We start from the raw sequence: 26,372 nt of genomic DNA, 5'->3' as shown, positions 1-26,372 counted from the left end.
TCTGTAAATATCATGTTTGATGTTAGTATATTGATGTGTATAATTAACCACAAAAAATTTAAATGTTTTGAATATTCCACTTGAGAGTATTACTGTTGCCACCGTCTGTATTAGAAGGAAAAAATGACTGGCTAAGATTGCCTAAGGGTGGCCATGGCCACCCCTGGCCTTCACCTAGCTCCGCCCCTGCATAACAGATATCAAACAATAAAGTAGAATAAACTTAGATTATCCACAAAAACAAAAAAACTTTATTAACTATTAACAAAAAATTAATGGCCCCTACAACTACACTCACAGTTTTTTAGTACCTGAGTTGTGTCAATCTAACAAAAATATAGTTAAAAAGATCAAAGAAACATACTCGCATAAATAATCCACAAATTAATCCTAAATGTTGTATTTGGATAAACTTTTATCATTTATGTTTCTATTATAGTTTAAGTGCAAAATGACCATATGTGTCCTCTAACACACCAAAAGCAAACAAAGCCTGACTTCTTTCCCCAAAATTTGATTAAATTTCCTTGTTACAAACAAACAGAAACCAGACTGACATAAAAAAAAAAAAAAACAGAACAAAAAAACAAACAATAAAAGGAGAATAAGCCTGACAAGAAAATATAAACAAACTGTCCAACTCGTGACGAAGCTAAAGGGGAGGGGCTTAGAGCTTGGGCTCACTTCCGTAGAGGCTGCCATTACTGTGGTGAATGAAGAAACAGAGCAGAGACAAAACGAGAGGCAGAGAAGGAGGGTCTGAGGAGCGCCACGCCTCAGGAGAGGAGAAAGGTCTCTGCCTCCGGAGGAAGTGATTGTGACGGAGTCTCTAGCGGGAGGAAGCAGGCAGATTAGCTGCTTTTCCATGGCTCAGTCTGCTGCTAATGGTGTGGACCAGGACTTGGCCACCAAGAGGCTGCATTCAAGGTAGGAACCCCGAATTAACATGAGCAGAAAATCTTTTTCTCTGTAAACCACACGGATGTAAAGCAGCTTGTACGGACAGAAACGCAGATAATAGAAGGACTGCCAGCTCAGGGCTTTGCTTAAGGAGGAGCTAGTCAGAGGGAACATAGCAAAGCCAGCTTTCACTGGTTTAAAACGAGCCATGGAGAGAAGCAGGAGCAGCTCCAAGACTGTCTCCTGGCTCTGATCACTGAGCAGCTGTGGCTGGATGCACACACTGACAGGAGATATTAAGGAAATGCTGCAAACACAGACTGTCCACAGGTTGGCTGCAACATGTGGGTAATAATTGCATCAGTTATCCTTACAAGGATCAGTTCATTTTATTTAAAAATATTACTCTTATTATATCATCTTGTAGTTTTTTGGCATCAGGCCTATTGCAAGTGTTTCATTGAACCCTGTTTAAGGTAGTTTACCAGATCATCATCATTTAGTTTTAGGCAGACTTGCCAATCCTTAGGCTGATCTTCTAATTATCCTAATGGTCTCCCAGATGAACCCCTTCTGTCATTTAAAGGGTTTAATGATTATGCCATTGTGTTAATTATAATGTCTCTAGGTAATAAATGTAGCCCTGACTTGTGAACCTTCATCTGGCAGGTGAGGAAGACTAAGCTGTCATGCTTCTTAAATTAGATCACAGGTATACATTGTCTGCAAGTGATATTGTTTTGCCTGATGGTGTAAAACCTCTCTGTCTGCTGCATATGTTGCTCAACTTTGAACACTGTAATGCTTATGTATCAAACTGGTAATTAGAATTTTGTAAATGTATTTTATTTTCCTTCTTTATCAATTGGGTGCAGGTAAAATAACATTTGATGCCCACTGTAGAACCCATGAAGATGTGGTTTCTATCTGCTTACTTATTTAGAGAGTTTTCTTTTTTGGCATGATGATCATCCTATTGGAGGATGGATTAATTTACCTGATTCACATTTTCCAAACCAAAAAATACATGGATAAAGAAAGGATTCTGAAAAGTTGCAGGCATGTTTAAAAAAGGCATGCTTTTGTAAAAAATGCATACTTTTGTAAAACAAAAAAATAAAAAATAAATGGTAGGAGTCGGTCAGTATGTAAAGCCAGAGTTTTGCTTCTGTTAGGATTGTACAAAGGCAGTGCATTATAATTGCATATGTTAATTAAAAGAACCAAAATCTCATTGCAGCATTGACTGTTCAGCCTCTGCAGCACCGATTAGGCTGCCTGGAATGTTAATTGGCTGTTGACTTGAGATGTGACATTCATAAAAGCCTGCAAGGTTGGTGTGTCCCTGACAGAATGAATGACACACAAACTATATTAAGACCTGCTAATCACAAGACTGCTGTTTTTCCCTCTTATTTTATCAACACGTGGGGTCAATACATGACCTTACCACAATAAGGGTGCAGATATGTTGGTGTTGATGCATTGTGCGTAGCTTTACAAAGCAAAGACCCATGGTGCTGTTTTTTTTATCACGCAAGTCGTATTAAATCACTTATGCTTTAATGCCAAAATAAAACTTTGTCAAGATATGACTGAAATAACCCTATGAGAACATATGTTAGAACGTGGTTGTTACCTCTTCAGTAATGACCAAAGTTTTCTCTTAACATGAATCCGATTAGCATTTCTAATGGTAATCTAACTGGACCCAGACCTTTCCACTAAAACTAGATGACTCAAAATACACTGCAAAAAAAATAAATCTAAATAAGTAACTTTTTTCATAAAATAAGTGCCTTTTTCCTTGAATTAAAGATCTAAGTGAGACCCTTTGCTAGGAACACGGCAATTTACATAAAGAAAAAAAAAAAAATTTGCATTGTCTTATTTCAAGTGTAGTCCCTTACCAGAATCATCTGTGTTCAAAACATGTTAACAACATTTGGACTTCTGATAGTTCTCACTTCCATTAGGTATTCCCCAAACTCTTATTTGGACATGCTAGTTTAGTCTTTAAAGTCCTAACGTTATGCAGTTGTCTTTATTTAAAACAAAAAGGGATGTAAAATTTCTTCTGCTGCAAAACTCTAACATTTTTCTTATTAGTTTGAATAATTATCTTGATTTTTATGCAGAAGGATAGAATCATAAACTTCTAAATTTAGTTGCCTTGTCAGTAACTTCTTAGGCTGATTACTGCATATGTTCATGATGCTGCCCCTTATAGAGTAGCTCTAGGAGTTAAACAGGGTGAAGTTAACTGGTTTTTAAGTTAGATTTATCTGCATTTGTGCCATTCTGATCACTGCTGCACTTTCTAAATTTCACTGCTAAGCTGCTCATTCACAATTAAAAAAGCTCTATGTATCGAAATTTAATTTGCATGCACTCTGTGTATACAAAATGACAGTAAAGTTTTGTCTAAGTGAAGTGTCTAAATCCCCTGTCACACTGATGATTTAGCCCGCATATGCCTGGCAGGAAAGCTGGCATACGTTTGATAAGTTATAGGTACGTTTTGTATAAGTTATGAGCACAGTGAAATCAGCTGTACTTAGGCAGGGAAACCTCTGAAACCTACAGGACAGTGGCCCTTGAGGACCGACTTTGGACATGCCTGGTCTAAATGGTTAGTGCCAAAATGTCTTCATAGTTCTCCTTAAAGGGAGCAAGTTACCACCTGCAGTGTGGCGAGCTTGAGATCCTTCGTTATATGCAAAGCATTTAAACTCCTTAAACATTTATTTTTGGGGCAGTACTAGTTTAACAGCAAAATTGACTACTTTGCAAGTTAAAAGAGGAAAACCATTCAAATTCTCCTCTCAATGAAAAATCTGTGCCACACTCTGGAAACAAGCTTGACCTTAAAACCCATGTCATTGTCATTGCCAAGAAATGCCACTCATCAGACAAACAAGCAGCTGGGAAAAATAACAGTCATTCGTGGTCTCTACTGAACATTTTAGAATTTAATAATTATATACCAACATGTTTTTTTCCAATATTCCACTTTATCGGCTTTCAAAATCCTGAATAACATTTGAGAAATCTAGTTTTCTTCATTAATATTTTTGTACTTTCAGCTCAAGCTTTTGAAGGACATATTTTAATTCCTGGGCTGTCTAATTCCACCGCTGAAAACACGGTCAAGTCAAAAACATAATGGCTGTGTTGCAAACTGCGTCTTTACTGGAGATTTCAACAAAGGAAGAAAACAAAGGGCAGTTCTGTTATGAGAGAAATTCAGCAAGAGGAGAAGCATTCCTAGAGAGTTTTTCTCTGGTTTCCCTGACAACAGGTCATGGTAGTCTGTAATTATGGCTGTATTACTACTCTGAGCACAGCATTTCATAGGCACGCCAAGAGTCATGTAGAGCTTCTTAAAATTTAAGATATCAATAGAAAACACTAGAAAAAAGGTCCAGAACCACAGTAAGCAGCTTATATTCACTATTTAAGTGCAGATGACAATAATGGTTTTTGTTTTAACTATTCTTCCTGCAGTTTTATTTTTATTTATTTTTATTTACCTTAATAGGGATTTCCTGAACAAGATCTTTAGGGGGTTTCTGCTGTTTTAAACCAATATGTTCTTGCCAAAGGCAGCTGGAAATGACCAGCTATGTAGAAATATTAAAGCTTTTAAAGCCAATATCATGGATCTGCTGTAAACTTAAGTAGCTGTGCCATAGACCAGGAAAAAACAGTCTTTCTCTATCTTGAGCTGTTTGTATTATCAACACTGTGTCCTATAATCCTTTTTGACATTTCACAATTGGGTGGGACTTTAAAGCAAGTAATATATTTTCCAACAATTTAAAGAAACACAACATTGAAGGCACAAAGTTTAAACTCAGTTTTAAACATGGAACAATCAAGGTGGGGGGTTTGTAAAGATTATTCTTACATATCCAGCTTTAAAATAAGCAAATAATATCAACTGTTACCCTTACACAATGAGAACAATAAATACAACACTGATAATAGATTACTCACATTTTTTCTCTTAAAAATGGTTTAACCTTAATTCCCCAAGAGGTTTTATTTGTAACTTTTACTAGTATAGTTTTGTTTATTCTGCACTGTAAAGGTTTTGTGGACATTTCATGGCAAATTAATCTATGCAGTCTACAGAATTATTTTGTCAAGATTTCTTGAAAGTTGCATTGGGCTTTATGCCATATATATAAAAAATACACCTGCATTACTGATTAGTTTTTTTTAACCTACTGCATCCTACAACACAAAGCAAATTTTGCCATGGGAAGGCGTTGGCTCCAGCTTGCTGTGTACACTTAGCAGCTGTGTCAGATGGAGGTCAGATAAAAATCACACCATAAACAAACTGCTCTAAAGTTTGTGGAACCATACCATGACCACTTCCTTTAAATGGTCTTGGTACAGTATTTTGGTTCCACATCCTATTTTCATAGCCCTGTTCACAAACTACACCAAAGGGGGAAATTGTTGCTGTTTTAGAGAAAGTTGCAGTCCTTCCTTAAGTAGTAAACAGATACTGAGTACTTATACCCCTCTCTTCCCTACCCAAAGCTCTTGGTTTCAGAGCAGATAATATCAATATGTAACTAAGCTTGCCTAATCAACTCTTAGTTTAGAGCGAGCACGATATAAGAAGCACTCATCAATGTAACCCAGATAAAACGATTCACCATGGCAACCTAGGAAAGCCTCCTCTAACAGTTCAATTTGTGGCCAGAGCCCCAGGGCATAGGGAATGAGAAGCAAAGGTGGGCTGAATCCTTCAAAGGATGCCTCCTTTGGTGTTCTTATGCCCTTGTGTGGCCAAAAAGCGAGCTGTAGAAGGAGCATGGATACTGATATTTCTTCCAAATATCCAAGTCGACTATTTAAATGACATAATTCTAAGATTTCCATTTATTCATTTATTTTTTTTCTATCCGTCTATTGAAAGATCAAATTTATTGATAAATTACTGATCAATTAATACATTTAAGATATAGGTTCAGATTAAGTTATTAGGGGTGGAACCTTTCACAAAATCTATGGTTCGGTTCACGGTTTCATGGTCACGGTTTTCGGTTTGGTTCGCTATATGTTGATTGTTAGCCTGACATGTTGGTCGTGTTGCTGTTAGCATAAACAAAATGTGTTGCACAATGCTTGCACACTGTTGCTCTTTTATCCACAACTTTCTTTCCTCCATCATCGTAGGTCACTCTAAATGCAAAGCGCTCCCATACAGCAGACCTATAAAGTGCTGCTGGCGCCTCTTCCAACTCCTGTTCTTTCCCACTCGCCATACCCACACAATTCTCCACAACGACTGATTTTGTTTCTGCTACACCCGGCTACGCTGCTTCGCTTCTTCTTGTTTACTCCTGGTGGTTGGCTTTGGTCGCAGTACCGCCACCTTCTGCTCTGGAGTGTACATGCTTCGCCTATATGAAAAAGGAGCAGTGCATGAACCGAACGCAACACACGCGAATCAAACCGAGGCAGTCGAACCGAACGGTTCGGACGGTTTTCATAAACCGTTCCATCCCTAGAAGTTATAGATATAAGTTTTAGTGCATATATATATATATATATATATATATATATATATATATATGAATGATTTAGATATAATTATAACATTTATGTATTAGAAAAAAAAGATGTAGAAATATATTTAACAAATAAACACAGATATAATTAAGATATAGACTTGACATTTATATTTAGCATTTGCAAATAAATTAGTGGAAAAAAATTCAATTTGAAGAAAATGTGACAAAGAATGCAAATTTGACAATTGTGTAAACTTTTAACATTTTTTTTTTTTCTTTTACATTACACTACACGTGCATTTTAATATTTATCTAGGTGTAACATGACAGGCACTAGTTAATGATGTGGTTTCCCGGCAATTTTTTCTGCAACAGGCCATCATCCTACTTCCATTATTTCTAGTGTTGCGCCGATACCGATACAGTATTGGGCGGGGCCCCGATACTGCACTAATATGGTGGTATCGGTATCGGGAAGTACCAACATATAGGGCACCGATACCATTTTGAGAGCCAAAAGTTTATTCAACTATTGTCACCCATTCCAGGTAGGTAATACAAAGTTCCTCTGGATTAACTTTGTTTTAGTCTTTTTCCTTCTTCACAAAGGTAGGCAGCAGCTTGACAAAGCCATGATGGCAATTATTTTACATCCATATATGTATATATCCATACATCTTCATATATATACACACAAACATCAATTTCAAACAGATGGTATGGGTATGGTAGGGGTATGGTATCGGCAAATACTGCACAGCCATGTATCGGGTATTGGTATTGGGGCCAAAAAATGGCATCGGCGTGACACAAAATATTTCTTTATTACTTCCTGACAACTTTAAATTTCAATGTCTTTATTGAAAAAACTTACAAGAGTAGGTATTTTTTTTTTAAAAACATATCAAACACACTCTATTCACTCTCTCCCAATGGCAGAAAAATGTAAATGTTACCATTAGGTTAACATGAAATTATAACATTGTATCAGAAATATTTTCCATTGTTATTCTGGTGTGTATTCACCATGTTTATGATTATTTGTTTGCATTTTTCAACCTTTTTTTATTTACTAAACCATTGTATATGCCAGTTAATTCTTGTAAATCTGTGGAGCTTGTTTTTTTGAATGACAAACAAAATGGTGACATGTAAGCTTGATGCAAAAGCTTAATTTTAAGGATTCATTAGAGGAGAGAATCTGAGTGCTTTCTGCTCCGATCCCCTCAGAGTCGAACCACAAAGCCAGTAAAGTCCTGTCATAATGAACAAATAGATGAGTCATTGTTTTGTTGGGTTTTAACTTTGTGTTCCTACTTTATATGCTCATAAATCATTTTTTAGCAGCGATTTTGGTCTTTTTGTTGTGTTTCTTTTCACTTTGATGTTAATTTGTGTCTCAGAGTTAGTTTCTTGTTTTTTTTTATTTTGTTTTTCTTTAAACAGATTTATAGCTTACTGTTTGGAAAGTTATTGTTTCTCTGAATATTTTTCTTTCTGAAAGAGAACCCTTGGATTACCTGAGACAATGGTAAAAAAACACCAAAATTCCCCCTGTAAATTGATAGATTTACTTTAATTAATTTCTACCTTAATCTTTTTACAAGGTAGAACACTTAATTTTTCTTTGCTTGGCTTTTTTACTTTCAATGTGAAAGATCTTATCTTGAAAGTTTTATCACTATTGAATATTTGAGTTCTTGCTCTCCTTAGATAAGATCAAACTCTGTACCAGCACAAAAGCCTATACTTCTATAGAAACACATTTTTTTCCAAGCATAGAAGTGACGAGTCTGTCATGAAATATGTTCTTTCAACATTTTATGCTGCTATCTTTGGCCTTATGCCTTTCCTCCCTCTGGCTGAGGCTGGTAATTATTGCTGCATCTTTTATTTTCTCCATGGAGCCTTTAAGCAGTGAATGACTTCGTGGAAATTTTTTTTTTATGTCAAGTGTTAACATATGTATTTCTTAATGGAATTATTAGTTTTTCAGCCTTAGAGTTTGCGTCTAAGACATGCAGAGCTCCATCAGTTTTTTTCAACTAGCTCCTAAGTTTGTTTTGCTATTTTTGGTATACCTAGAGGTGGACTTTGCACATTTTCATGGACTGCTACCCACAATGGAAATTTGATCTTTCTTAATTCCATAGTTAAGACTTTCTTTTTCCATACCAGTACTTTAATCTTTAAACCAGTCCTTTATAGTAAACTGTTTTCTATTATATGGTCCAAAGCTTTAAAAGGGGGCATGTTACATTTTACAAAACACAACAACATAAATTAGGTCTTAACAAAAAAAAAAAAAAAAAAAATTCTATGTTAAGTATACCAACCTGATATTTTCCTTCTGTTCTTCAGTTTGCAGTGGGTAGGAGTGTATGCAGTCACATATGTTGGAAGGGACCACACAAAGTCCTGGGCTGAACATGGTCCTTCATTTGCTCTTTATGCACCATTTTAGATTTTACAAGCATGTGTTACACAGGGCCCTGTCAGTTATCTTGTCAAGATAAATATATAAAAACCTTAAGTTTACTTAGAAATAGAACAAAAACACATAATTTAAATTTATTCTTTAATATAGAATTTAAACGTTCCAACATGTTGCCACATAATAGAGAGAAGGCCGTTTTGCTACATGAAATCCTGTTGCTACAATTTTCGTCATTAATTCTACATTGTTGCAAAATAAAAGCAATAAATTTGCTAAAAATATCGGTTGTTTAACTTCTGTTTAAGATTTTAAAGTTGACAAAGAGGATTCCTCCTTACCTATAGGAATAGTATGCTGAAGTCACGTGTAACAGAGCACAGACAGGTCCTATTAGCTCCATTAAAAAAAGCTGAGAAACGGCTTCACCTCTGTGTTACATCTGCATTGTTATTCTCCTCCACCTCATTTGACTCATCAGCAGCTGATGTGCTGACCAGTTTAGAGACTTTAAAAAGATAAATATGATATTATGCTTGATAGTTTTACAGTTAACACACATATAGATCTCAGTAGGATCGTGCCCCATTGCCTGAAAATCAACCCTGCACAATTTGCACAAATATACAGTCTCTCAGGGACATTTAGTCGCATCGACTTCCGTTTTTATAACGAATGGGGAAAGGGTGAAGTTACGTGTGCCGTAAAGCATGTTTGTAGTTGTTTTGTGTGGCAGGGTTACTGCCACCCTCCTCAAAGTTGCTTAGTGCCAGTGAAAGTGATTCAGAGCCCCCTGGACCATGACAGAGCTGTCATTCAACTAGTTTTAAGTTGACTTATAGTCACAAGAGTTGTGAAAATATTTTATGAATGTTGAATGTTACTTAATGTTGGTTTAGGACCTTGGTGTTTTTCCAAAACTTGTTTAGGTCATGAAGGTTTTTGATGTAGATTGTTTTATTTTGTTAAAATTATGGACATTTGTCTTTCTGATGATAAATATTGTAGCATTTAGAGGTTATCTAAAGTTAAGCTAAACCCATATATTTTCCCCTCCTGGAGTAACTCTGTGTTTAGGAAGTCCTGCATGGTAAATGCCTTTTATTTTATATTTCCTCTATTTTTTAAATCTGCACTGCATTTTTGTTTTCCATTAAACAGGATAAATTCCTTATGTTGGTTCTTATTTTGCCACATTATATTTATTTCATTGGTCCTTAGTCACAGTCTTAACAGTCTGTCTTCCTGTTGACCCAATTATGTTTGCACTAGTGTCAGCAGATAGGTGGATTAGTCTATGCCACTCATGTCACTGTGTGAAGTTCAGTAAGAGGGTGTAGGTCTCTGATTAGGCCTGTTCTTTCGTTTTCTCTGTGGGACAGTGGGCTAATTTAAAAGTTTTGCTTAAACTTGTAACTGAGTTCATCTACATTGAGGCCAAGAACATCCTCTGTGTTAGGATAAAGAAAAGAGAGGGTTAATTTCGTTTGTAATCTTGGGAAAAGTCAGGCGACGGCTTTTATTTTATTTATTTTTTATTTTTTTTGCCATAAGATCCTTCTAAATCTGTGGCTACTCTTCTGTGGACTTTAAAACATTTCCCGTTTAGATTTTTGCATTGGAGTTATTCTGCCTTTTTTTTCATTCTGGAAAACCTAATATTCTTAAGTGGATCCAATACGCGTTTTTTGTTGGATTTTGGTCATAAATTTCTGTTTGAATATCTGAAAAGCTGCTCCATGTTTTCCGGCTCTCTGGGTTTAAGATTGTTGTGGATTTGAATGAAAGGACTGCTTTTTTCCCCCCCCTTTTTGTTTTGTAAAATTAACTTTGTGAGAAAAATACATATTTCCTTTTTTTTCCTAAAACATTGATCTCGTGTCAATGGAACCCTGTCCTCTGACTGGAGCAGAGAGGGCGATGTGCAGACTGGTCCACCAGGGAGCCCGACCTCAGTCTATGCTAAAGCCTTTACGCTTGGAGCTCCAGGTGTATGTGGATAAGATGAGAACCAAGCAGAAACACAGGTGCTGCTAGAAAACTGAATATACTTGATATGGGTTGGGGCATTTGTGATTTGTTATTTGGTATAGCTAGATCAATACATTTGCCAGCTATTGTTTTTAATCTTGTATCATTATCTGTGAATACGTGGATGCATTTCCTGATTCATCAGTGTATTCTGCAGCCACGCTTTGAGACCGCTTAAGAGGCGTATATTGCCTCTCCATTTGCTATCCATTGTTAAGGTTTTCTTTGATTTGTTTATGATTTATTTTTTATTATTAAGGCTTATGTAACATTTATGACCAATGTGTTATTTGCATGCGAGTAAATGGAGGAATAGAAAGCAATATTGGTTGTATCGGTTGATCTCCATTATTTAGACAAGTAGAGAAACTATGGTCAGATGATGATGTATTCTGTCCTTTGCCTATTTACAGGTGCTGGTCATAAAATTAGAATATCATGAAAAAGTAGATTGATTTCAGTAATTCCATTTAAAAAGTGAAACTTGTATATTATATTCATACATTACATACAAACTCATATATTTCAGATGTTTATTTTGTTTAATTTTGATGATTACAAATGACAACAAATGAAAATCTCAAATTCATCATATCAGAAAATTAGAATATTGTGAAAAGGTTCAAAATTGATGGCCCCTGGTGCCACACTCTAATCAGCTAATTAACTCAAACCACCTGCAAAAGCCTTTAAATGGTCTTTCAGTCTAGTTCTATAGGCTACACAATCATGGGGAAGACTGCTGACTTGACAGTTGTCCAAAAGACGACCATCGACACCTTGCACAAGGAGGGCAAGACACAAAAGGTCATCGCTAAAGAGGCTGGCTGTTCACAGAGCTCAGTGTCCAAGCACATTAATAGAGAGGCGAAGGGAAGGAAAAGATGTGGTCGAAAAAAGTGTACAAGCAAGAGAGATAACCGCACCCTGGAGAGGATTGTGAAACAAAACCCATTCAAAAATGTGGGGGAGATTCACAAAGAGTGGACTGCAGCTGGAGTGAGTGCTTCAAGAACCACCACACACAGACGTATGAAAGACATGGGTTTCTGCTGTCGCATTCCTTGTGTCAAGCCACTCTTGAACCACAGACAGCGTCAGAAGCGTCTTGCCTGGGCTAAAGAGAAACAGGACTGGACTGCTGGTGAGTGGTCCAAAGTCATGTTCTCTGATGAAAGTAAATTTTGCATTTCCTTTGGAAATCAAGGTCCCAGAGTCTGGAGGAAAAGAAGAGAGGCACTTCATCCACGTTGCTTGAAGTCCAGTGTAAAGTTTCCACAGTCAGTGATGGTTTGGGGTGCCATGTCATCTGCTGGTGTTGGTCCATTGTGTTTTCTGAGGTCCAGGGTCAACGCAGCCACATACCAGGAAGTTTTAGAGCACTTCATGCTTCCTGCAGCTGACCAACTTTTTGGAGATGCAGATTTCATTTTCCAACAGGACTTGGCACCTGCACACAGTGCCAAAGCTACCAGTACCTGGTTGAAGGACCATGGTATCCCTGTTCTTAATTGGCCAGCAAACTCTCCTGACCTTAACCCCATAGAAAATCTATGGGGTATTGTGAAGAAGAAGATGCAATACACCAGACCCAACAATTCAGAAGAGCTAAAAGCCACTATTAGAGCAACCTGGGCTATCATAACACCTGAGCAGTGCCACAGACTGATCGACTCCATGCCACGCCGCATTGCTGCAGTAATACAGGCCAAAGGAGGCCCAACTAAATACTGAGTGCTGTACATGCTCATACTTTTCATGTTCATACTTTTCAGTTGGCCAACATTTCTATAAATCCTTTGTTTTTATTGGTCTTCAGTAATATTCTAATTTTCTGATATGATGAATTTGAGATTTTCATTTGTTGTCATTTGTAATCATCAAAATTAAACAAAATAAACATCTGAAATATATGAGTTTGTATGTAATGTATGAATATAATATACAAGTTTCACTTTTTAAATGGAATTACTGAAATCAATCTACTTTTTCATTATATTCTAATTTTATGACCAGCACCTGTAGGTTTGCAAACAAATTAGAATAGTTTTGTGTAAGACATAACCTCAAGATATGATACTTATAGTCTGAAAAATGCCAGCATAAGATGTAATTACATTTTTTCCAATTAAAACAGAGAAGCAAAAACTATTCTATCAAAATTACAGGATGGCATTACCTCACTAGAGTCTTTGGATTGGCTTCCTGCGTTTTCTCCACACTGACGTCTTGTTTACAAAAGTAATAAAATAAATTGGTTTTATATAAATCTATCTTCCAAGTTAGGCCAAATAAAAGTCTTCTTTTCAGCCAGCCGACTAACAACTAGGAGCCATTCGTTAGGATTTTTAAAAAGTATTTTTTTACATAATAAATGTATGTGATAGCACTGGTTTTGAAATGTTTAAATCCCTTTTTTCTCTAATAACAAGTGTCCAACTTGGCCACATAGATGAGAATCATATGATTATTGTCATTAGTGCTGCGGCTATATCTCTTGTATTTAAGGTACTTTTCTATTCTTTTTCCTCATATTTATAATGTTTATATCTTTGTTAGCACTAGAATCTGTGGAGTGTCAGAATTAAGGCAAGAAGAAAGTTTTTCCTCATGGCCAAAGATATTTTTGGCATGTGTCATACATTATATCATACAGTGCATTGGATTTTCAGTATAATAGTCAAACAAATGAAGCTCTGAGCAGCACTTTGTGATTGGGCTTTTAAACACATTTTGGAGTCTAATGTATAGCTCAATATAGAAAAGCTATACTATACTTTAATATGATCAAAACATCTGTGTGTCTTCAGAAAGCAAATTGTTGTAACCAGTGATGAGCTGAAGTACAATATCTTCTCAAGGTGCTTAGCTGGGAGCTTAGGCTAAGTTGCTACGGCAACAGTCTACAGAAATGGCTCGTCATGGTGATACTACCAGTTTGAGATGTTGCTCCTCCACTTTAATGTGTTCTTGTAAATATTCATCTGTTAAAGTTTTATACAGATGTATGTAGAGCTTATTTCCGACTCATTTGAGTGTACTTATCTTTTCAGGATGGAGGCCTCTTGTTTGGAGTTGGCCTTGGAAGGTGAGCGGCTATGCAAGGCAGGAGACTTTAAAGGAGGAACAGCGTTTTTTGAGGCGGCTGTGCAAGTCGGCACAGAAGACTTGAAGACCCTCAGTGCCATCTACAGTCAACTTGGCAATGCCTACTTCTACCTCAAGGAGTATGGAAAAGCCCTGGAATACCACAAACATGACCTTACCCTGGCCAGGTGAACACTTTCTCTGATTTACAGTTTTAGATCTGTGCAAATATGATTTTTGGTATGCTAATAAAATAATAAAAAAAAGGTTTACTGTGCAGTTTGTGGCCATTTCCTCTGCCTATTATCATTCCTTTGTTCCTTCTGTTCCTCCTTCCATCTCTCCCATCCTTTTGTCCTTCTTTTCTTAACATCTTTGATTTAATATCTTCCTTCCTTCCTTCCTTCCTTCCTTCCTTCCTTCCTTCCTTCCTTCCTTCCTTCCTTCCTTCCTTCCTTCCTTCCTTCCTTCCTTCCTTCCTTCCTTCCTTCCTTCCTTCCTTCCTTCCTTCCTTCCTTACTTCCTTACTTACTTACTTACTTACTTACTTACTTACTTACTTACTTACTTACTTACTTATTATAACTAACTAACTAACTAACTAACTAATCCCAAAGGGATAATACTCCATTAATTTTTATTTTGAATTGTTAATTAATACTTATGCATTTATCTATTTTGCATACAAACAGTCATAAAACAAAGAGTCCATGATGTTGTCTTTGGGTCATACAATTGCTGTTCTGTTCAAAATTATTTTTTGCCCTAAAAGGTGATTACTGGTCACTATTTATTCAGATTGTACTCAGTCAGACACAAAAGGAGAATCTGAAAGTTTAAGTTACTGACATTGAAGCAAATGATAAGGATTCTTGGGCAGTAAAAGTTAACAACTACAAGCAGAATATTTAGCTTGTTAGTAATCAGGCCTCCTACAGTGACTGCATCTGGTACTTCAGCAGGGGAGTGATTAAAAACCCCTTGGAGATCTGGCTTGTTACATTACAGTCTCACCAGGAACACCCGGGCCTGGTCCCTGGAATTAAGCAGATATATTTCATAAGTACCATAGAGTTTTTCCCCTAATAAACCCTATTTGAATCCATTAATATTAATTATTTAATGTACTAATAAGGTTTTTTTCTCCAAGGTTTTGAAAACAAAAATGTTTATTTCATTTCTTAGAACCATAGGTGACAGAATTGGAGAAGGGAAAGCAAGCGGTAACCTGGGTAACACTTTAAAAGTGTTGGGCCGCTTTGATGAGGCTGTGGTCTGCTGTCAAAGACATCTGGATATATCTCAAGAGCAGAGCGATAAGGTAAAATATTGCACCATATACTAATCGTTTTGCTCATAATAAAACAAACAATCATGCACTTTTAATGAAAAAGACTGAAACAAGCCCTATATCAACACATGTGCACCAACTTGTCTGTCTTTCCTGTACTGCTGTAGGTGGGAGAGGCAAGAGCTCTGTACAACATTGGGAACGTGTTTCATGCAAAGGGAAAACAGCAGCTGTGGGGCTGCACCCAGGAACCAGGCGAGCTGCCCTCCGATGTCAGAGAGACACTGCAGAAGGCTACAGGCTTTTACGAGTTTGTATCAGTAACACATCCAAACCTTTAATCTACATAGTTTACCAAACAATAACAATGTGATAGAACAGGTTAGAACATAGTTTTGAACAAGAAATGCCCATCTGCAAATGAAAGTCAGTAATTAAGCATCTTGTGATAAGGATAGCGCAATATTTAAAATTCAATGTGGGTTGTAAAAAACATTAATAAAGGACTTTAATCTGTGGGTTGATGGTTAAAGCCAAATGTTTACTCCTACTTAAAAGGCAGAAGTTAATATATTTACTCTAAAATTACTTTTTCTTTTAACAATATTGAAAGCCTGAATAATGCCATGATTATCTAAGCTCATAACACTGACTGTTTCGCAACTTTGGTGGAGAATTGTGAATCCCCAAAAAGTTGAGCCCCTAACATTATTTCCAGAGTTCCATCTCTATCTGTTCAAATAATTATTTGTATGTATAAAGAACATAGAAATGCCCAAACATCATACTAGGGTAATGACCAAGTGTTGTTAAACAGATAAAAATATTTCTGTGAAATATGAGAATCACCTTTGAAAACTAATATAATTACACATTTTTAAGGGCCATCTTCCACAGTGGAAAATATGCTGAGCAACATGGGTTAAAAGGCAACTTAGAGGAAAAAGCTATTACTCTAAAATGTAATAAGCCAGATTACAGTTTGCAAATCCACTCAGGAAGCAGGACCTTAATTTTCCCTGTGGTCTGATTGTAAGATTAAGTGTTTGGCCACAAGGACAGCTATGAAAAGGGGAAAAAAGGGGGTTGGGAGTTAATGTTTTGTGGATGTGGAAATAGTGAAGGGACATCTTAATTCATCAAAAAGGATGTTAAAGCTTTGTCACCAACAAAAATCAGTGTTTTAGAGAGTCCATTACTGGGCTATGATTACAGTCTCATCACAAAAAAGAGCTCCAAGTAGGCTTTGAGCCAGACTTGGTTGCACTATTTCTGTTAGGAGAAATGGGAAAGGATTCCAACAAACTATTAGCAATGCTTGTTGACTTTTAATTAGAAACATGTGATTATGGCTGCAACTAATGATTATTTTGCAAATTGATTTTTTTTTTCAATTAATCGATTAATAATCGGATAGCCAAATGTTCCTTAAAGGAGATTTTTTTACGAAATTAAAGCAGGTGAAAGTAAAATGTTTCCACTCGAGATCTGGATAGAGCATATTGACAGTTGAAAAATACTTTTTATCTTAGATACAAAATTTGTATATATATTTTTACAATTTTGATATAATTACTGCTCTAAGTGGGTCACTCTGTCAGCTAGTCTCTATACTCCTGTTAATCATCAACTCATTTATAATTCATAGTCGATTAATCCTTATTTCAACCGTTGATTCATCGCGATTAATCTGATGATTTGTTCCAGCCCTACATGTGATGTAATTCATATAGTTTAAAACAAATTTTTATACAATACTGAAGTAAAAATAGTTCTCATTATTCTGACATTTAGGATATAAAAATATTGTATTTGATTGATGATCTAAAACGGTATATTTTGTTTTGTTAAAAAAAAAAACAATAATTCTATACAGTGCATGTAATTGTCCATTTTAAAACAGTTTGTATTAAAATAGTACTTGTTAAAAAGAATAAGACTAAATGACAAATATATGAATTGGTCAGTAATATCAGTTCAGTCATTTTACCAATGGTTGTACTTATTGCTGCAGGATGAACTTGTGTTTGGTGAAGGAACTTGGTGATCGAGCTGCTCAGGGGAGAGCGTATGGGAACCTGGGAAATACTCACTACCTGCTGGGGAACTTTGTTGAAGCTATTAAGTTCCACCGTCAGGTAAGAGGTCCAATAGTCGACATACAGGAGCCCAATGCCAGTTGTCTGCATTAAACAGTAGCAGTTAGTCACTTGGACATTCTACATCCATAAAAAAGAAACTTACTTGTTTATATGAAAACTGTTTATGTTTGATGAAATTACCTGTAATGGATTTTTTTTTATCTTAAAATGAGCTGGTCTTTTTTTTAAATGTCTTGGCTTCCATTTTACATGCAAATTATCTTGGCTGCTCAGTTTGTCTAGGAAAAGAGGAGTGATCCTGTGTAATCTTTTTGTATTTATCATTTGCATGTTTTGTTTGAGTTGAATAGAAAAAATAAGGTAAGTCTCTTTGATAAACTATGGTTAGAATTTTATCTGAATGTGTTTTTCTTTATGACATGAAATCTGCCATAGTGTGCAGAAAGCGTTCTACTCGCTGAAAAAAGAATGAAATTGGTTTTGTGAGGATTCATTGAAAAGTGTAGCTCAGTAACTCCCATTTTGTATTTTCATGTCACTCATCATTAAACCTTTTGTTTCCCGTTGTGAAAAGCGATTCCCTCCTCTTTTATCTATTACAAAACTATCCGTGATCAACAGAGGGGAACATGTTGCCTGTAAAAAGAAATAAAAGGGTGGTTTGATGGATTGTTTCTGCTGAAATGCATTTTATTAAGAAAAAGAAAGGAACCCCTGATATTTGAGTTACTTTTATATATGCATTCTATCAAATCAGTTTGGTAAAGTAAAGCAATTTAATATTGAAATTAAACTTTTTTAATCACTTATTGGAGGAAATCTGAAAAGTTTTAAAAAGATTGAGTTTAATTTTATTTGTGATTTACAGCGGTTATCCATTGCCAAAGAGTTTGGGGACAAAGCAGCAGAACGTCGAGCTTACAGTAATCTTGGTAATGCCCTGATATTCCTGGGACAGTTCAGCACTGCCACAGAATACTACAGGTAAGACCCAGTGTAGTCTGACATATAGTGGATGAATGTTTATTGCAGATTTGATCAATCCCAATGCAGGTTCCAACACCATTTTTGCTTATTACCCTATTGCTATCTATCCATCTTGTCAATCTGGGTTTTAAGCATCCCCAGGTTTATTTCCTGACCTATTGTCTTGTTTCCTCTCTCATAGAAAAACTCTGCAGCTTTCCCGCCAGCTGAGGGACCAAGTGATGGAGGCTCAAGCTTGTTACAGCCTTGGAAACACCTACACTTTACTGCAACAGTATGAGAGGGCTATAGACTACCACTTGAAACATCTGTGTATAGCCCAAGAACTTGACGACAGGTAGAGTTAACGGTGATAAAACCACGGATCATGGATGCAACTATTTGGTTTACGGAAGTAATTGTAGAATAACCGGTAGCAGGCTCTTACGCTTTCACATTATGCAATAAAAAAGGAATTATTAAACAAAGATCCACACAAAGCAAGTCTGTATGGCATGTATTATATTATGTTCCTTAAAAGGATTTTTTTTTTCAGTGATGGCAAACATTACAAAAGACACTCTGAAAGAGTAAATGTTCTCAACTAATATGTTTAGGCATGTTTAACCATCTACATTGGCTTCAGCAAATTGAATGCATATGCCGGATGTTGTGTTGTTCTGCACATGTGCATCACCTGAGGGCAACTTCAGGGCTGTTCACACCCGTGTTTTTTATTTATTTCTTTTAGGTAGAAATATATTCAAAGAGCCAAATTTACTTTTTTGTCTTTAAAATGGAATAGAAATGTGGCCTCCTTTCAGTCAGCTGAAAATATTTTTGCCCTATAAGACAAAAACATTGTGTTAGGATGATTTAGGAAAAAAAAATGTTTTAGGTTGTCTATCAGAAGAAACATCTGTATGTTATTTTTTATATAGGGTTGGCGAGGGACGTGCCTGCTGGAGTCTGGGAAATGCGTATGTGTCTTTAGGAAACCACAAACAAGCTCTCCATTATGCCAGGAAGCACCTAGACATCTCAAAGGAAGTAAGACATTTTAACAACCTCAGCAGTTTAATGAAAAATGAAGCTTCTTTTCTCTGAGCAGTCTGTCTTCCTGCCCCGTTCTTGTCCCACAGATCGGTGATAGAAATGGGGAGCTAACAGCAAGGATGAATGTGGAGCAACTGATGGAGGCTTTGGGAGTCAACGAGGGGGATCTTTCTCCTTCCAGTTCAGAGTTTGAAATGCAAGGTGAGCCTGAAAAGGGAATTACTACTACTTAAAAATATATATATGTATGACTGTTGCAGTTTGATCATTTATTTTCACTATTTTAAGGGAACTTTGATCTTGAATATCCGAACATTTAAGTAGATATATAGAGTCTTTATTGTATTGAAAAACATTTATTCTAACGTGAAATCATTTTTTTTTTGGCTTTTTTGGTAATGAATAGGGTTCTATCTTCTTTATTAATTATGAATTAAAAACATGTTGAATTATAGTCTCACATTGTCCTTAATTAAAATGTCTTTTTATAATAGGTTAATCGTTAAAGTGACCTAATTAGACTTTAATATCCAGGAATAGGAATCTTGTTTAATTTAACAGATTCAAACCTCTCTGTCTGAACCATTTTATATGACATCATAAGAGAAAGGAAACTTTTTTTTTGCCTTGCCTTTTTTAGTTTTAAGCAGTATTTATTTAATAACATAGCCTGTCTCATGCCCTTTGTTTAAGGGCACTTCAATGTCCTATTCTGACATATAGTGAGGCTAATTTTACTAAAGAACCGATTTCCATATGAATTGGATAAAAAATGTAGATCCTTACTTGACCTTCAGATTTTTAATAGGCTGAGAACATTTCCAAATGTACTGTGTTCTATGTTTGAAGTTAAAAATATAAACATATTAAAGAAACTATTTTGAAGATAAATTTGCTTTCTTTATATCTGCAGAAAGTCTTTCTTAAATTTCCTGAGTATCTGATTAGAATGAAGTAATCTCTTAGCGTGTCAGAAAGTACTCTTTCATTTTCAATTATTTCTTGCATGTCTTTGCTTTTTAAAGCTTAATTTCTGCCGCTTATCCACATCAGATTCCGACCAATACAAGTTTTTATTAGGGTGATGCTGATACCCAATATTTTGAAACTAGATAAGCCGATCCCAGATTGTACTGCGGATTCTTTCTGGGTCATTCTTTATGTTGGTAGTGCTTTCTGTTTCTTTATTTATGTGATAAAAATGAAACATGATAACACGTGTCCATTTAAAGACAAATGAAGTATTTATAACCAAAGAAAGAGAAAGCAACAGACAAGAGAGCAAAAATACTTCAATGTTTGTTTCCCACCATTTGTCAAGACCTTATGTAATGCTGTAAATACACTCAGACGCCACTTTTTGATGTGGCCTCTGTCTGCATCAAAACAAAACAACTTGGACTTAATTACTTACTTAGACAAACTTTATTGTCTTTTTGTATACACCAAGTGTATACAAAATGAAATTACATTGCTTACAGCTTTTCAACAGTGCATGAGCAGCTTCCAACAGCGAAATGACCATTACCATTAATGTGCAGCAGTGATCATCATGTAAACAGTATATGAGAAAAGGAAAGTTAGTTTAAAAAAGAATAATGGTGCAAAAGGGCATCAATATGGAAAGGTTCAACACATTGCAAAATTAATATAGAGCAAAATGCAGTATAACATTGAGTTTTGTCTTATTTAAAAGTTTCACCCATGTTGGTGGTATGAAATAATGGTGCGACTGGGATGCAGAGCCCAGTTTAGAGTTTAACAGTTTAACAATCTGACAGCAGCAGGGAAAAAGCTGTTGCAGAACCTACTGGACCTGCATATTTTGCTACAAAGCCTCTTCCCAGAGGGCAGCGGGGAGAACAGTCCATGGAGGGGGTGAGAGGGGTCACAAATGATTTTACAGGCTTTGGACACGCAGCACTGGGATGAAATGTCTTAATGGAAGGAAATATGAACTGGTCTTGATCCTACCCAAACCCAGAAAATATTTGAACTTAAAGGGATAGTTCGGGATTTTTGACATGAATCTGTATGGCATCCCCATCACCAGTGTCATGCAATCACACTGACTTACCCCTGGCAGCGTCCTGTGAGCAGAGTTCTCATCCAGCTTTGGTCAAGCCGAAAGTAGTCCGGCAGGTTTGCTAGACCCAGCGAAATAAAACGTTTCTCTTCCCAAAACATTATGTGTTCAAAAGAGTGATATTTTTGCATCCCAAAAACATTGTAGTGGAAAAAGTCACACGTCGTTATCACTTGGTCCTATTTTCTCTCTGTTCGTATCAGTGCGCGCCGTAATTCTGACAGCGAGCTCAACTTTTCCAGCTCAACTTTTCAGTGCTTTCAGTGATGCAGACAGCAGCTGCTGCAACTCCGACATCCTCATCAATGGAAAGGTTCTGTATCTCGGGCATTACTAAATCCCAATCGTGGCAACAGTAGCATTCCACCTCTGTCTGCATTAATTCGCACTTGAAACAAGTGCACCATGATTTGTCGGCCACCCTGGATATCGCAGCTCCAGCTGAGGCTCCTGCGGCTCCGGCTTCAGCTTCCATCACTTCTCTGTCCACCCTCTCTCTTTCTGCCCGATCTAACTCCATTTGTCGAAGTTCATCGTCAGTGTACTCGGGTTCATAAAGATATCCCTTTGGCTCTAAGTGGAAGTCGATGTTTTCCTCGTCGCTCTCGTAGTCAGACATCTTCCCCAGTAGTAAACAATCGCGAATCAAACAGGTAGGCCCTAGCTGTCAGGTCATGGTGTTGCGCGCACTGATAAGAACAGAGAGAAAATAGGACCAAGTGATAACGACGTGTGACTTTTTCCACTACAATGTTTTTGGGATGCAAAAATATCACTCTTTTGAACACATAATGTTTTGGGAAGAGAAACGTTTTATTTCGCTGGGTCTAGCAAACCTGCCGGTCCCGGACTACTTTCGGCTTGACCAAAGCTGGACGAGAACTCTGCTCACAGGATGCTGCCAGGGGTAAGTCAGTGTGATTGCATGACACTGGTGATGGGGATGCCATACAGATTCATGTCAAAAATCCCGAACTATCCCTTTAACAACCCCCCCGAGCAGTGAATGTAGTGCTGAAATTATGCCTGATCTGCTCTGCTGCTCAGCAACACTGCTTCCATTTTTCTGTGGGTCTCCTTCGGCTTGCAGGATTCATTCTCGCTGCTCAAAAAGTAGGAATAAAATTTCACGAAACCTGTTAAATAAGCAGCTCCTAACATTTAAAATGATTTTGCAGCTGTATTTAAAATAGAAATATGCAGTACCTAGGTTCTGGACCGTGAATCTGAACACTTTCTTAATTTCCAAGTTTTGCACTGTCCCGCCCTAGTAATTTCTGTCTAATGATAGCAAACAGGATTGTACAGAAACAACCGACTTGTGAGTAATTGTCAATTTGTAGTTTATTAGATACAAAAAATTATTCCAAAAATAATTGTTCCAAAAATTATAAGATCCGCTTAAAGAATTTCTTTCAGTGATGCAGTTTTACCGCCGTCCATTAGAGGGTATAGCTGTTCATTCCCAATCTTTTCATTCCTAATCTGAACCTCACTGGTATTTGCAAGAGAAATAATGCCAGAGCATACAAGAACAGCATGAATCTGTCAGGATTAATCTTTATTATTCATGTATGCACTTCTTATATAGACTATCTGTTAAGCAGAGTAGATATATTACATAGTTCTCCTTCTCATAGAGTAACACCATAGATTATAGAGCTGAAGGTTTTTCCCAAGCAGTTTATCTGATTAGGACAGCTCTTCTGTCAGGGAAAAAATATTAATAACAATGCATCTCAGAAGCTGGCTAATACACAGAACTCGTCTGTAATCTAGAGGGGAAGATGCAGCAGGGTTTTGGTTAAAATAAGCTACAGGTTTATAGATGCATCGAGGCTAAACTACTAAGGTCACTGCCTGCTCATCAAACAATGTTTTAGTCATAAAGGCTCAAATATAGAAATCTAATGATGTACTAATTTTTTTTTCCATTTTACTCTGCATATGTAAGAAAAAATAAATTACACTTCATGTGATTGGAAAGATCCTTTGGATACTAGAGAAAACTCAGTTTTTGAAGGAAATGGCTGCTTATCAATTAATCTTTAGTCTGTCAATAAGATTGATCCACATTAGATTAATACATTAATCAATCATTTGCATCTTTGGTTGCAAGGATCGGCCCATGCATGTCATAAAACAATGTAAAAGAAAACCAAACAAAAACAAGGTGAGCAAACAAGCAGACCAATGAAATTTCTTGGTGTGAATACAAACTAAAATGCGCAGTACTGATGGATAAATGCGTGGGAGTCTTTCCCACAGCTTCTATACCAAAAAGTGGTACCATGTTGAACTTATAGTCTATTAACTACACTGGTCAGCTGTACAAAAAGACGAGGTATTGGTTAAACAATATTTTTTGCCAATTAGGAAAGATTATGGCAATTTGCTCATTAGAGAATCCACTGTTGCGTGCATGGTCGTATTAATAGAATTAGCCCTGTTCTGGTTACCATTTCTGTTTGAGCATACTGTAATAATGTAATAATAACAGACATTAAACACGTTAAAACTTGGCTACTGTTGATAAACAAAACTTCTATTTTATGCTTCATGTTATCATCTTTTCATTTTTGCCATCTGCCCAGTTAACCAGTATGTTGAATATCTAGAAAAAAATTGTCATATTAATTGTAAAACTATCTGAAGGCAAGATTGTGTCTGTGTTATGTCTGAGTTGAAGCTAAAGATAACTTTTTTTAAATCAAATCAAATGATCCAAGCGCTCATGAGTTTGAGTAATGAGGCCTTGTTAAAGAATTATGCAGAAGGTGGGAAATCTGTTCAGCCTTCCTGGTCTGTATAGTGTCTGTGTTCATGAGCCCTCAGGATAGATACTCACACCCACGTCAGACATTTCTAGCTTTGGAATCATTGCTTGGCAAACAGATGCTTTTTTTCAGTTTGTTTGCCTGGTTGTCTGCCTCTTACCCACGTTGAACATCATGAGACCACTGCTGAAATTACCGTCCAATGGGGGGAAAAAAAATAAACAGATGTCAGCTTTTAGCCTTAAGGTGTTCATTTAAGACTGAGTTTCCAAAGTTCTGAAATGTCACATGCAGAGTGTTATATTTACATAACTTTTTTGCAGGAGCAAGACCAAAAATCACCAAGAGAAACAGTATGGACAGCGTAGAGCTATGGAAGTACTCTACAGATAAGGTAATGTGTCTAATCTCTTGTGGTTTGTTGCTGCAATAGCTGTTTTCTTTTGTTTCTGTATCACTCTCTAACGTATGTTTGATTCCTGCAGAATGATGACAACCAAAACTTGGAAAATATGCAGAGAAAATCCAGGAATCTGCTGTCACAAGCTGGTAAAATGAAAGGCTACTCAGACAGTCAGTCTTCTGATGAAAGGCCCTGGTTGGACTCTCCTGTTGACACTGATGATATCACTGTTTCTGTGTCTGTAAGTAGCTGCACCTTTGCGTATGTGTTGCATATGTTCTACAACAAGCAAACAAAATTGCTAAACTAGTTAAAGATGCATGCAAGATTTTGTTGCTGGCTTCCAAAGCTGGTTTAGTAAAACTCTGACTTGCTGATATTGATTTTTTTTTTTATCTGGGATTTTTAGGAATTATCCATTAGAGATGTCCCGATCCAGGTTTTTGCACTTCCGATCCGATACCGATATTGTTTTTTGACTTCCGATCCGATACCGATACTGGCCGATACCAGCCTATCCGAGCATGTATTTAAGTTAAAGTATTTAGCCTTAGTTGTAAGAATCATGTTGAAAAGGGTTTTAGTACTCTTGATAACATCTAGCCAGCTAAATTAGGTGAGATTGAATAAAACACAATGCTTGGTAACAACAAACTTACCTGTTTATTAAGAGATAAACACAAACTGGACAAAATCATGAACAGCAATCTAAAATTGCACAGTGAACAGTAAAACCGTAAACAGTTAAAGGTGCAAGTATTACTGTAAGTTTTAATAAAAATGCAAAACGGGAACACTGGCGCAAAATAGTGGAATGGATCGTTTCAATCGGCGAAACTGGAAAATACGGACCAGAATTTTTTTTTTAAACTGGATCGGCATTTTACATGCTTTGCCGATACGCATTTTTTTGCCAATATCGGCGTCCCGATCCGATCCACGTATCGGATCGGGACAAGCCTATTATCCATAGCACTACACTTTTTTACTCAAATCATTTCTATAAGGTACAAATGGAACAACATTAACAAATTCCTACACAAAAGTAAATAATTTCTTATAACAGCCCACAGTTTCACTGCTCTCCAATCTTCACCTTTTTTTCTTTACTGAAAATCTACAATTACACTGAATGAATCTAGATTATGTTTTATTGAATTGAACGCTAGCATTTTTATGCCTGTTAAATAATTCTAGCATACATTTTTTTTATCTATTTCTTCAAACGCTAAGGTGTCCCATACTATAAATGTCGAGTTTTTGCTTTTAGTCATTTCAAAGAACAGATTATTTTTGTGAATGTTTTCATATATGCAATGAGAGCTTCTCTTCCAGAGCAAATATTGCTAAAAACATTTGGTGATATGACCCTTTATACCTTTTTAAAAGTGATAATTTAATCAAAGCTTTCACCTTGCAACAATTGGCAGAAGAACTGAAGGAAATGAATGCTGATACTTAATTTTCAACTCTTTTTGTGTGACAAGAACAGATTCATTCGTTATAAGACTGTTATTAAGAGGGGGTTTTGTGTTAAGTGTCATTATTAAGCTTTGACTGTCGCACAGCTTTAATCCCGTTGTCCTTCGGATGCACGTTTAGCACATAGTTGCTGAAGCCACAGGCGGAGCCTCATTTCATTTCAGGAACAGAACTAAAACAGCGCAGAGTGTGGTCCTATCAGCTGTTATAAGGACATTATGAC

At 36.5% G+C, this 26,372-nt stretch overlaps 1 protein-coding gene across 4 annotated transcripts in view; it reads left to right on the top strand.

Moving 5' to 3' along the window:
* The first annotated feature begins 687 nt into the window (after nucleotides 1-687).
* The window catches only part of gpsm1b (G protein signaling modulator 1b), a 36,786-nt gene continuing 11,101 nt past the window's right edge, over nucleotides 688-26,372 (top strand). The window contains exons 1-11 of one of the 4 annotated variants that reach the window (XM_038294919.1): nucleotides 688-927; nucleotides 13,953-14,174; nucleotides 15,172-15,307; nucleotides 15,445-15,587; nucleotides 17,292-17,415; nucleotides 18,248-18,363; nucleotides 18,548-18,703; nucleotides 19,287-19,395; nucleotides 19,488-19,602; nucleotides 24,588-24,658; nucleotides 24,750-24,908. In XM_038294919.1, the coding sequence (XP_038150847.1) occupies nucleotides 866-927; nucleotides 13,953-14,174; nucleotides 15,172-15,307; nucleotides 15,445-15,587; nucleotides 17,292-17,415; nucleotides 18,248-18,363; nucleotides 18,548-18,703; nucleotides 19,287-19,395; nucleotides 19,488-19,602; nucleotides 24,588-24,658; nucleotides 24,750-24,908 (1,413 nt within the window). In that variant the 5' untranslated portion in view covers nucleotides 688-865. Of the gene's footprint in view, nucleotides 928-1,109; nucleotides 1,245-10,736; nucleotides 10,896-13,952; nucleotides 14,175-15,171; nucleotides 15,308-15,444; nucleotides 15,588-17,291; nucleotides 17,416-18,247; nucleotides 18,364-18,547; nucleotides 18,704-19,286; nucleotides 19,396-19,487; nucleotides 19,603-24,587; nucleotides 24,659-24,749; nucleotides 24,909-26,372 lie in introns of those variants that run through there. The other 3 variants (XM_038294920.1, XM_038294921.1, XM_038294918.1) reach the window with 3 other exon arrangements.

The sequence above is a fragment of the Cyprinodon tularosa genome, unplaced genomic scaffold, assembly GCF_016077235.1.
Source record: "Cyprinodon tularosa strain WSP-4 unplaced genomic scaffold, ASM1607723v1 ctg349, whole genome shotgun sequence".
Taxonomy (NCBI): domain Eukaryota; kingdom Metazoa; phylum Chordata; class Actinopteri; order Cyprinodontiformes; family Cyprinodontidae; genus Cyprinodon; species Cyprinodon tularosa.
This window is presented reverse-complemented; position numbering and strand designations above follow the sequence as displayed.